Here is a 12,542-nt window from a genome sequence, read left to right as displayed (position 1 = left end):
TTTGATTCTCTGGAATTAATGGTAGCATTAGAGACTATAAAGTAAAAAAAGAAATTCTCCAAATGTTTAAGAAGTTTAAGACTTCAATTATTACTATCTTGTCTAGTTCCACCATTGTCTTGAAGAAAAAGAATATCTTATACCAGGCCCTGAATGCCCTCAACTTCCACAGATATCTTCCAACTTTTGGTGCTGAGTAATACAGAAAGGGATACTGCATTGGTGGGCTGATAAATGAGAGGATGCATTCCCAGTAGAGTAGCAATGGTGCCTTCAGCACACTCAAGATATTCTAAGTCTCGTATTTACTTTTTTAAGATGCTTTCAAATGTTTCTAACTTCCCTATGTACATATTTTATTGTATGTGCTTTTATGAAAGAAAAACAAAAACCAACAAAAACAAACTAGTTGGGGAAAAAAGGGTTTGTACTGTACTTTAACTGAAAAATATCAAACCCAAGTATAATGTTTACATTTATGTTCTCTGTGGTGCAGTCTCATCATCATACTATCCAAACTTTTAGCATTTTCAGAGTCTTGCTGCATTGGTCATTAAAGGAATGGACATTATCTGTTAAATTTAAGCCTATGGCATAATATTATGGAGGAATTAATTTACTGATTAAGGTGGGATTTCCTTGAAAGTGGAGTGAGCAGCTCTGTTGAACTTTTCATGATTGTCTTATGTTGTTTATCTGGTCCAAAGTGGTAATGGGAAATGTATTAATTTCTGAACTCTGCCTACCTGCTGTCCTCTGATCGTTTAAATAATGTCTCTTCCATTTTGGATGCTGCCCTAGTCTGTCTAATCTTATTAAATCCAGGTGAGAGTACTTTTCTGTAAAAGAGATGCAAACTCTTGGTTAATGATACAAGTCACAATGAAAATGTGTTGATATAAATTAATACTCAGTTTGTAAATTTTGTAAAATAGAATATTGATTTGATTTGGTCTAGACAAATTTTGTCATATCTTGGAAAATATCCAGATAGCTTTTGGGGTTTATCTTTCACTTGAATCTGCGGTAATTATTTTATCACTGTTTTGAAGCTGCTTATGGGTTTTTGAGGTGGAGTATTCAGTTATTTAATAACTGTTTACTTTTTGAACTATAGAAGTGTCAGACTTTCTGCTTTGAAACTATTTTATTTAAACATGCAATAATTGAGAAAAGGAACAGGGTATAGTGGCTGTATAAATGTATTGTTAAGTGAAAAATGAGCAGAATACTAGGCACGCTAGGAAGTGGAAATCATTTTGCGGAGGTGAGGCAAAGTGATTAAATGAGCCTTATCTAGTATTTTTTTAAAGATAAAATTATATTCAGCACTTTTTATTTATGCTTTTTATAATAGTAAAGCTATTATTGACTAAATTGCCGAACTTTAATTTTCAGAGTGCATAGTTCATGAAATCTGTAATCAAAACTTACCTAACTACTTTCTCTAGATTAGATCTAGATCTAGATTAGGAGTTGTCTTTAAAGTTATCACGTACCGCAATTGCATTACTGGCTTTGAGGCTTCTGCGGTTTTGCTTGGACAACTATGCCCGCTTGATAACAATCTTACTTGGATCACTGATCAGCCAAGTAGAGAGCTACAATCACTGACTAAAGGAAAGAAAGTCACATGACGACTTGAGTCCTTGCTTTTTCTTCAAAAAGCTGCGCTGATTATAATTGTACTAGCTGCTTTATATCAAAACGCAACCCAAATTGTGTTAATACATTACAAATTATCTAGCTGTACAAAGTCCCATTTCAAGGCCTTTAATCTGCAAACCAGCAATTCACAAGCAGGCTGGTGAGGTTTAAACAGCATATTTAACTACTTAAAGTGTGGGTAACTTCTGTTCAAACCACAGCTGAACCAGGAAAAAGCTGTAATGCAGACTTGGTTATATTGGCAATAAAAGCTCATTTTGCTGATGTAGCTTACTCAAAGTAACTTGTTTAAACTGTACTAGTAAAATAGGTTTTTGCTGATTAAGAGCAGTGTTTCTAATATAAGGGTTTGTAAATGTCATTGTACCTACAAATCCTTTCCAGTCTACAAAGGGCCAAAATGGAAGCTTGGAAATTAATTTGTTTTTTTTTAAAGAAGTTATTCTCTAGTAGAGAGTTTAAGAAGTTACTAACAGCTGATGTAGTATGGAATAAAGCAGTGTACTGAATTTTTAAAAGAGGAAAAATCCTGTTACATATTGTTAATGCTTTGAAAACTTGTTTTAAATATTGTTGAAAACAAATATTTTTCAATCCTTTCAATAAAATCTTTTTGTAAAGTCGGATTTCTACAGCAGCATTTTGACTGTTGAGCATATAAAATGAGGTATACACAATTACTTGCTTGGAAGGCAAATGTCCAGTGTGGGTTTTTGATACATTGTCTCATGGGACAGTAGCATCTGTTTTCTAGAAATATACCTAAGGCATTTTTGAATGTGTATGTCTGATACCAGACTTTTCTCAAAAGTTTCAAAATAAAAGCTGGATTTGCTGTGCAAGTTGAAACAAATCTTCTGTACAACTAGCTATATTAACTACTTTTTTGAAGGCCCAAGAGTAGAAAAATGAGGAAAGAAATAGAGAAGGGCAATAATCTGAGATAATCTCAGATAATTTGGTTACCTAGTAAGTTTAAGATTGAAAGTGTGGTTTAAATGCCCATGCTATCCTTGCCTTTGCATGTTGTGACCACGTTCTAGACACTTCTTCCATGAAACTTGTGGATAATGATTAAGAGTCTTTTTATGATTTCATAATTAATCTGTAACATATTCCAACAGTTCATATATGTCAAATGATTGATAAATGTGAGGAAATATCTTATGCAGGTAATATAGCTGTTTTTAAATGGAGTTCATTTGCTTTACAAGGTACCTTAGAGTTTTCCATCTTCTCATGCCTGGCTAGTGACAGTGCTGTCCATGGCCAAAACAATAACCCACCATTTCTGTGACAGTGGCATTCTATTACCTAAAGTGCATAAAGCAGGGAAATAGCACTGCCAAAGAGTGGCAGTGCTTCTTTTGAGATAGTTTATATGCAATTTGCTAGTCCTGTCTTGCCAGAACGAAGGCTTCTTACTGTTTTCAGTTTAAACGGCCCAGTTCTGGCATTGAGAGCTGTAATTGCCATAGTTTGTTGAACCAGCAAAAAGTATTCTCCACCCACCCCAGTCTTTCCAAGATGAGGTATCAAAAATTTTGGCACAAAATCAATTCAGCTGGGCTGATTAAAAAATGGCTGTATCAATTTACCCTGCGTCTTTAAGAGTTAGGAGAAGTTAAAGTAGCCCAAAATAGGAAGATTTGACCATAAACCTGTGTGAAGCTTGAGGCCATCTTTTTCTAGTTTTACCCTGCCCTGCAGTGTGTCTACATGATAAGCTGAAATGGATGTTGGTACCAACGTGTAGTTTAATCTAGATCATTCACATAGGCATCGGGTGGCAGTATTGATTACAGCCATCTCAGGAAGTACAAAAAAAATCTCTCGTACTGTATGTGAAGGTCAACATAGCTTGTACTTGTTGCTGCTGTTCCCTGAAATACTATATTTGATTTAATCTGGGTCTCCCTTTTTGTGCAGCAGTCCTACCTCTTGAGGACAATGTCATGCTCCTTGTGCAACTGTGAGATGAATTACTGCATTGCTAATGAAAGGAGTGGTAGAGGAGCATGTAGCATTTACAGTGGTATTAGGATTTGTTTCGTAAAAACATGATTATGTTCTGAAGACAATTTGAACTAGTCATACCAGTTAATGACTTGTTACTGTGGGGCACAGGATTGCAAGGCCTAAATGCTCTTCCTTATTTTGTCAAATTATCTTTGTCTTTCTGTGCTGTTCTTCTAACTTTTCTGGAATCCAAATTAGTATCAGCTGTTGTGCATGTGCACAGCAGCTTGAAGCTTTTTTTAAGGGGAGTCATGAGCACAAAGGGGGAAAAAGAGTTTGGTCTTGTGTATTGTCCTCAAACAGAAAAGCAGGAAACTATATTCAGAGAAATGCAATTAAAGCTACCAATACTTTGTAGTGATGGGAAAATAGCAAGTTGATTCATTTTTTCAGTAATGCACGATGAAAATTGAACTCAAAGGCTTGAACAAAGAACAAATAGGAGATAATCATGCAAAAATGAAGCATATGAGTGGTTTGGACTTTTTCTTCCTGTTGGGTGCACTTATTTTACTGCATATGAAAAAGAAGCCTCTTTACATGCTGTTTTGAGAGATTTCTCATGTAGCATGGAAAAGAAGATTGATCGAAGAAGGGAAAATGTGTATTTATCAGGTGTTATGTAAAGAATTTGCGCAAATTACCTAAAACCGAAATCTCCTTTCATGTATCATTCTGGGTAAAACTTGCTAAATGCTTTTGACAGGGGAAGTTCTTGATGACATGTAGCTTCCATTTGCTTGGTACAGTGTGATCTGTTCCCATTGTTTTCCTCTTCTATTGGCGAATACCAATAAAAAATGTGATTAGTAACTTTGGGTTTATCCAAAGTTAACTTTGGATTTAGCTGGATTAATATCCGGCTTTAATAATAGAAAATGTGAAGTTGGTTGTCTGAACCAGTTGGTCTAATGATTGTCTACACCCAGGATTAGAATGTCTGGGCAAAAAATAAAGTGCTTCAATTTAGAGTAGGTTAAAGATATTGTTTGCAGATTATGACAGGATTGTGTATCAGGAAGCTTTCACAGAATCAGCCTAGTAGCTCATATCTACACAAGTATTAACTTCAAGACCTTGTGAAAAAGTACAGGCAGATTTCCACAGGAACGTAACAAGACCTTAGTCAGGAATAAGAACATTTTTCTGTGAAAATACAAAGGTTAATTCCCCAAGCATTAACAATATATTTCTGCTTTTGGGGAGATAAATGTTTGAATGTAATCACAACTTTTTTCCTTCTAATGATACAACTGTTTCTGCCATCTCCTTGCTATGAAGATAAAAGGAGCATAGCACAAGCCTACTTTCTTCAGCTAATTTTGACCAAGTACAGGCCTACTGCAAGATCAAAGTCTTCCCTTTACTGGTCCTGCTCTAGGCAAGACCTGCTGCATGTTTGCTTGTTTTAGAAAAGGATTGAATATGCTTAATTGTGTTCCTCCACTTCAGCAACAATTCATAGTCACATTTTGACTTGTGGAATGAAGTCAGTCATCAGCTGGTACTCTGGTGCTTTCTCTTGATACTGTCAGCTGTATGCAGTCTGACCATAGACATTTAACCTCTTCATGCCTCCATTGTGCTATCTATAAAACAGATTTGTTTCAGGTTTAGAAGACTAGGATGAGATTTTTTTTTTATAGAAGTTTTGAGATCATCCTTATAAATTTCCCTAATAAGCTGCAATAAACTATTTTAACTACTTTTTGCAGTATATGGGTACCTGCAAGTTAAAGGTGTATCTGAAGAGGAATGTGATGGCAATGTTCACAGCACATGTGAATTGCAGTTCCAGCCTCTTCCATGCTCTGTTTGTAAACAGGCTTCCCATTGAACTCATGCTGCTGATATGAGAAATAATTATCCATGCGCAAACTGTGTTTATACTTTATTAAAAAATAAACAGGCAGTAGCTAAAGGTTCCAATTAATAAAATACCAAACTTTTAAGTTACAATATTAAAGGCTTCTTTTAACAGTCACGCTTGTGTATGAAATGGCACATCGGTTAGATACACTATAGGAAGGCATGAGATTACACTTCGTAGTTTTCATGTGTAGCTGGGATTTAAAAAAAAAAACAAAAACAACAAAAAAAACACCAACAAAACAACAAAACCTGAAATATTCTGAAGTCAGAGGAGGAACAAGAGCCCTAGCCATTCTGTTGGGGTTAAGCCATCACACAGCTGTACTGGAGATCAGGGAATACAGCTGACATCAAAACAACTTCAGGGCTTGACCTCTGTTCAGCAACAGATCTGAGTTGAGAAATGATAGTAGGGCAATCCACTTATAGACTCAGTAATAAAAGATGGGTGTGCAAATTATTTTCATTATGTTTGTGTATATCCAGAAAAACAGCATTTTTATTAACAACATTCTCCACTCACATCATGTTGTGAACCTCCTGCAGTTACAAAGCAACATCAGGAAAACGAGGAGTGAAAGATGCATTGTCCTGTCAGCAAAACTCATTGAATTGAGAGGATTACTGTTAATTTCTGGAGTGCATTTTGCTTTTTAAACTAGGTTACCAGCTGCACTGCTATAGCTCCCTAGCACAATACAAACCAAGAAATGTATAGACATTTTTCTGAGCAACTTCCCCAACCTCTGTGAAACTGACCCATTATCTTACATGCTGAATGCAAGTACTTGATCAGAACTTCCCCAGCTATGATTTCACTCTGTAAGAGTTGCAGATAGAACACAAGGGGGATGCTCAGGAGTCGATCCTTCCATAGGAAGAAAACACTGTGGGAAGAAAGGAAGATCAGTCAACACCAATGCCTAGCAGCATTTACGTCCTTCATATAAAAGCAGGTTTGGGTAGTTTTAGATTAGTGGCTCTCTAGGTCCCTTTATTCTGTCTCTTGTAGTTATTATAAGGCAGTTACACAGCATGATAAAGAAGAAAAATTACATGTATCTTGTATAGAGGAGATTTTTTCACACAGGCCTGTTTCTCTGGATAGCAGCAATCCTTGCATAGTTTGGAAGCAACTTTGACTAATGTCAGTTTTCTTCAGGGAGAGATCACATATGTTCCATCCAAGTTTCTGAGCTTTGTCAGGCCAGTAAATTCTGAGGCTGCAGTAGTTCTTGATGTCATTAGGGATCTGCCTTTTATTGTGACTATCCGTAACTATTTTCCTAGCTTGACAAACTCTCTACTTAATTGTGACTGTGATACAATAGGCTACAACCTTCATAGTTAAGTTAACCTTTTCAAGTACTTACTTCTTTCTCTCAGCCCCTGCCCAAAGCTGCGGTAGACATGAATCAGTGCCCAAAACAAAACAGATTTTATTGCAACAGAAATGCAAGAGCCGGTAATGAAAGCAGCTTCCAGAGTGTAAGAATTCCCTTTGCCCCACTCCCTTATCACCTGCAGGAAAATGGAGACATACAACAATCAACATCTAGTGCCACAAAACCCTAAAGCCATAAAATACAATCAACCACTAAATTTCAGAAAGAAGTCACTAGATAGTAATTGGCGTTGAAACTAGTCACTTTAAAACCATCTTACTTTCCTGATTACTTGATTCCCTGGCTACACACTGACTCTAGCTAAATGCACTATACCTTCTAATCTCTGCATCATTAAAGGCATATGAAAGCAGTATTGTGCCCAGATTGAAAAAAGCAATTAAGCTGGAGCTGAGGAAACCAGACTTCATCTTACATCTCCGTCTTTTTCCACTGTAAAATATAGAATGAAGTTATGTTCCCTGGCTGTCATTGTACTATTAGTGTCATCCATGTCTGGGGGCCAGCTCCATTATCCCATTTGCATTCATGGCTAGCTTGATTACTGTGCTTATGATATTACTAATTGCATAACCTGTGCTTTTTTGAGGGTTCTGACACAGAGAAAATGGCAACTTTTAACTGAAAGCAACAATATTTATATCTTGCAGCTATCTACTGCATTGAAGGATCGTTGCTCCCATGAACAAAGTATGATCAGGCATGTTAAAACTAAGATAAGAGACCTCTGCAAAAATCCAGTACTGAAGGAAAGATAACCAAGATCTTGCAGTACTCCTTTCCTTCTTCCTGCAGGTTTGAATCACTGCCCAGCAGGCCTAGTGATTATCAGGATGAGATTAAAAAAAGCACAGTTCTGACTACTTTGATTTGTTAACAAACCCAGTGGGGTGTATCCCAAATCAAGGTAGGTTATGGATGTCCTGGCCAATTTTGGTGCCGTTTGTTTGTCTATTAAGTTCTATCAGTTTTCCTATTTACACTGCAGAGGGTTATTAAGCAGCTGCTATATAGAGCCAATCTAGCAGTTTTTTCAGAGCTGAAGTAATTAATGGTAAGTATAGTTTACTTTTCCTTTTTTTTTTTTTTTATTTTGCCTTTCAGGTAGTCAGATAAAAGATGCTAAAAAGAATTGGTTTGGAGAAGTGACTATATTACAGATCTCTCTAGCACAGATGAGTATTGCATTGCATGTCCATGCCCTCATTTGCTGGGCACTCTTGCGTGCTCATTGTTGCCATGCAAAAATGTAAGGAGACCTAGCTATTTTCAAGTTCTTATGTTACCCTTATGTCAGAAGTTACCACCTGTACTTTTCTTCCTAACTGCAATACAAGTAAAGTATAACCACCAAACACAGTGTGTGGTGGTTCTGTGCTTTGGCAGTGAATAATTGGAAGAGCTTGATTTGACTGCATACTTTAATAAATAGAACCCCAAGGACGTGGATGACTGCAGCCAATGGACTTTTATCAGTATCTGGAGACTATGTGAAGTATGAGAAACACTGGCTGCTATCAGCATTTGAGCCCTTCCTATGATGAACGATCTGGTTTGCCCTTCCTCTTCCTTACCTCCTTTCACACGTGTTGTGGGAGGTGCTGGGGTGCCCCAGTGATAAGCACTATATCACTGTTACAGTGCCAAAAAAATGCCTAACACTGGAGTTTGTTGGGCTTGCACTGCCTCTTGTTTTGGCTACATCGGGATCGACAGCTGGGGGTGCTGCCTAAGAAATTCTTTAAAATATAATGACTTGAGGCCCTGCAGATGGTCAAATGCTCTGGCACCACTTGAGAGTTCTTGTGAAGAAAGGGAGGCATTTTTGAGGCGCTGTGTATTTTTTTTTGTTGCATCTTGCCCTAATCGTTCTGGACACTTTGCCAGCTGCAGAGACTTCCAGGGCCTCTCCCTCTAAGTAATCCGTTCAACAGCAATTTGATATGGTTCCTGTCTTCAAAAGTTGATCCTGAAGAGGTAGGATGTGCCTGCTGCTCTCATTGATTCTAAGAGATGCTGCAACAAAGGGGTATGCTCAGGAATGTTTTGGGCCCAAGGATGCAGTAATGAAGAGGAGGCCTCCAGCCTTGCTCCCCATTATTGAGCAAGTAAGTTTGATGACTTACCGTGTAAAGCAGGTAGATGAGATACGCTACTTCAGGTACATTCTGACTCAGAAAAATCCACACTAGAGGTTTCAGTTCTTTTAAAATCTGTAAAATAAGATGAGAGATATTCAAATTTTATAACTCATTGCTATATACGCTATAAAGGCTATATATAGTTGATTTATAGAGTGGTCAGGCCTTGGAACAGGCTGCCCAGGGAAGTGGTAGAGTCGCCATCCCCGTAAGTTTTTAAAAGACGTGTAGATGAGGCGCTTAGGGACATGGTTTAGTGGGCATGGGGGTGTTGGGTTAACGGTTGGACTTGATAATCTTAGAGGTCTTTTCCAACCTTAATGATTCTATGATTCTGTGATTCTATATAGTTGATTTTTCAATAGCATTTCAAGTGTTGGTCTAGCTGAGTTCTCAGTTGTAACTTTGCTCTCCACTTGCCTTCTCTACCTATGTTTTTTTAGCAGGAAATACGGTCTCTGTTTTCCACTGAGCTGGGCCAGGAGCAATGTTGGTGAAATCAGAACTGGTTGTTTCATGGGCACATCCTGACAGCTGTGTGTGATTTGAGCCATCTCGGCATCCTCTTGAGCTCTGCCTTCTAATACTTACAGTACAACTCCCAGCTAGCTTAAACAGAGAAGCAGCTGACTCTTCGAGTTGCGTCTAAGCTGATGTACTTTTTCTTTGGGTACGCTCAGATTTTTCTCTAACAAATTAATGTTTTCATAGCTAACAGACTGAAAGCTGAAAGCGCTCTGTGACTTTTTTCTCCACCTTTGTTTCTACTACAGAGAATTAAAGTCACTGAGAACTAAAATGTGGGAGGAGCAAGAGGATTTAACTGTCAGAAAAACTTTGTTTCACAATTAACCTTGGGACTTGGGAAAGAAGGAATGATGGACTGCTTTCCACCAGGTAGCATCTTTCAGCAGTCCTGAACTAGAAGGGCAGGTCTGGGCAAACGACAGAGAAACAGCTGAGTCACTGGGAGTGAAAGCAGTGACTGCGCCAATGCTATGATAAGATTTGATGCATCTGATCAACCACAGATTCCCCCTAAAACCAATACTGATCCTTCTGCGGTGGTCAATATATGAACCTCTACAAAAGCATTAAGGGAATTGTCCCTCCCCTAAGGGAGTTTGTTCTCTGCCACCTCTACTATTGTCTCTGTTTTCTGTGGTACTGCATAGTGCTCCTCTTAGAGGAGACCAAAAGGGGAGAGGAAGACAAAGGCTGAGAAAGAAGAGGAGGGGGGAAGAGAGAATTAGTAATTAACGGGAGAAAAGAGAGAAAATAAATAATGGAGATAGGCAAAATAAATTCACTAAGTAAATGGGAGACTATGTATATAAATAGAAGAAAAACAATGAATAATCCCCTTGTGAAATGGCATGTGCATCAAATCAGAAATAAGGGAGCATGAGGTTTAGCTGTGCTTTCAGGTGCTGCCGTTACCAGAAAGGAGTGTGTTCGAGGGGTTTCCAAGTTTTCCCTTCTATTATGCTTATACTTTCTGGTGGATTATGTATGTCTCCATACCTTTCTTAGGTAACAACCTCATAGCAGGTGTAGTTTCTGAGAGCACCAAACAAGACAATGATAGACATTTCTCTACTGCTGCATCATCTGCCAGAAGCTGATTGTGAAAAACTTGTCTGAACAGGGTAAGGAAAAGGAGTTCCTGTTGTGACCCCTCTGTCTACATGCTCTAGCCTAAGACAGAATCATTTTTACCTTGGGTGCAAAGCTACCAGACTCTCATGAAATGTATCCACCTTTTCTAAGTTGTGGTTGCCCTGCAGTGCTGCCAGTTACTGAAATACAGCACTAAGTATTTTTTTCATTAATTTTACATTTGCTATTTCTTAGTTAGATAAGAAGCTGTTAACTTCTTCCAGTAGAGAAGTCAGTAATGTACCTAGGCTGGGTAAAAAGTAGCTTTCAAGTAGTTCTAACGTAGACAGTTTTGAGCAAAGGGCAAGAATATGTACTTATCCCTAGGACATTTACTATAACTTGTTGAACCATTAAGAAACACGTTTGCTATTGATGAAAGCGTAACGAATATCATGTATGTTAAGACATGAGACCATCTAACTGAAGCGCCTCTTTCTTTTTTTAAAAGAAACAGTGCCTCTTTTAATGCCTAAAGGCAAATCAAGGAGAAGCAAAGAACTCATAACCTTTGAGCAGCAACTGGTCAGATCAACTTTGTTTCTGATGGTGGGGGAAAAGTAGCTGAAAGGTTTACATTTTTAATCCTGGCAGGAAAACAGACATGGTTCTAATTGCTCCCTTCTTTCCACACCTGATACAATTTAACTGAAAGCAAAGATCCAGTACCTCACAAAGGTAAATACGGAGCTCCTAGGAGGAAACCAAGCTATAATATCGCTATCTGCATTCATAAGTGTCACACTTACAGTTAGTCCTGTCTCTATTTTTCCCTGCTGGATAGCTGTTAGTAGCCACGACACTCCAAAGTCCAGGAGAAAGATGATTCTGTGCAACTATTCACCTAAAGTTACTAAAGTATTTTAAAAGCACAGTGCTTAGTGCTAGCTCCGTTTTTAGCAAGGAGAGCAATCAAAACACTGGGAAAGGTGTATTTCAGCTGTCAGGAATTTGTCTGAATGGCTAAAGCAAACACCCAAAGAGCCTAAAAAAACAACAAACACAAAACGCCCTAAACTCCTTCCTGGTAATAAAACTCACGTATCTGATGTACTTTGGCCCTGATTCTGCAATCATTCTTGGAACAGAGCTCTCAAGATTTCAGAGGAAGTTCAGTCTGACTGACATGAAAAACTATATTTTGAGTTCACAAATCCGAATGTTAACCTGAAAACTGTCACTCAACTTTAAAGAAGCTGCCCCAATAAAGGACCACTCATCTTTTTGGTGTAGTTTCCTAAGGGTATAAGGCCTACGCAGTCTCACTGTGTCTATATATCCACCTTCATAATAATTTGGAGGACTGTTGCCAGTTTCACCTAACCTTGTCAGAGAGGTAGAAATATTGAAGATACTGTGATCCTATAGGTTTCATTGAAGTAGGTGATCAAGGACTGAGAATAAAACAATGTCCCTCAGAAAGGAATTATGATAGTGTGACATTGTTTCATCCTGCATGCTCAGTTGAGAGACAAGATTTATAAGAAACCTGACTTCATTATTGTTGGTGCTCTTGTTTTCTGCTGGGATCCATTCTGGCTCCCTTGCACTTAGCAGTATTACATAGAATGGGATGGCTGTGACTTCCCAGCCTGTGATAATTGCTCAGGGTGAGAATCATAGAATCATAGAATCATTAAGGTTGGAAAAGACCTCTAAGATCATCGAGTCCAACCGTCAACCCAACACCCCCATGCCCACTAAACCATGTCCCTAAGCGCCTCATCTACATGTCTTTTAAATACTTCCAGGGATGGTGACTCCACCACTTCCCTGG

General features: G+C 38.2%; 1 protein-coding gene across 1 annotated transcript in view; it reads right to left on the bottom strand.

The window, feature by feature from the left end:
- Positions 1-6,025: 6,025 nt before the first annotated feature.
- LOC104074162 overlaps positions 6,026-12,542 on the bottom strand; it is a gene marked incomplete at its 5' end in the record, with an annotated part of 12,862 nt that continues 6,345 nt past the window's right edge. Inside the window, 3 exons of the mRNA XM_009574194.1 lie at positions 6,026-6,446; positions 6,933-7,080; positions 9,092-9,178. Coding sequence (XP_009572489.1) covers positions 6,415-6,446; positions 6,933-7,080; positions 9,092-9,178 — 267 coding nt within the window. The remainder of the gene's footprint in view (positions 6,447-6,932; positions 7,081-9,091; positions 9,179-12,542) is intronic.

Source organism: Fulmarus glacialis, unplaced genomic scaffold (assembly GCF_000690835.1).
Source record: "Fulmarus glacialis isolate BGI_N327 unplaced genomic scaffold, ASM69083v1 scaffold863, whole genome shotgun sequence".
In the NCBI taxonomy this organism is placed as follows: domain Eukaryota; kingdom Metazoa; phylum Chordata; class Aves; order Procellariiformes; family Procellariidae; genus Fulmarus; species Fulmarus glacialis.
Note: the sequence above shows the minus strand (reverse complement) of the source record. Positions and strands in the feature narration are given on the sequence as shown.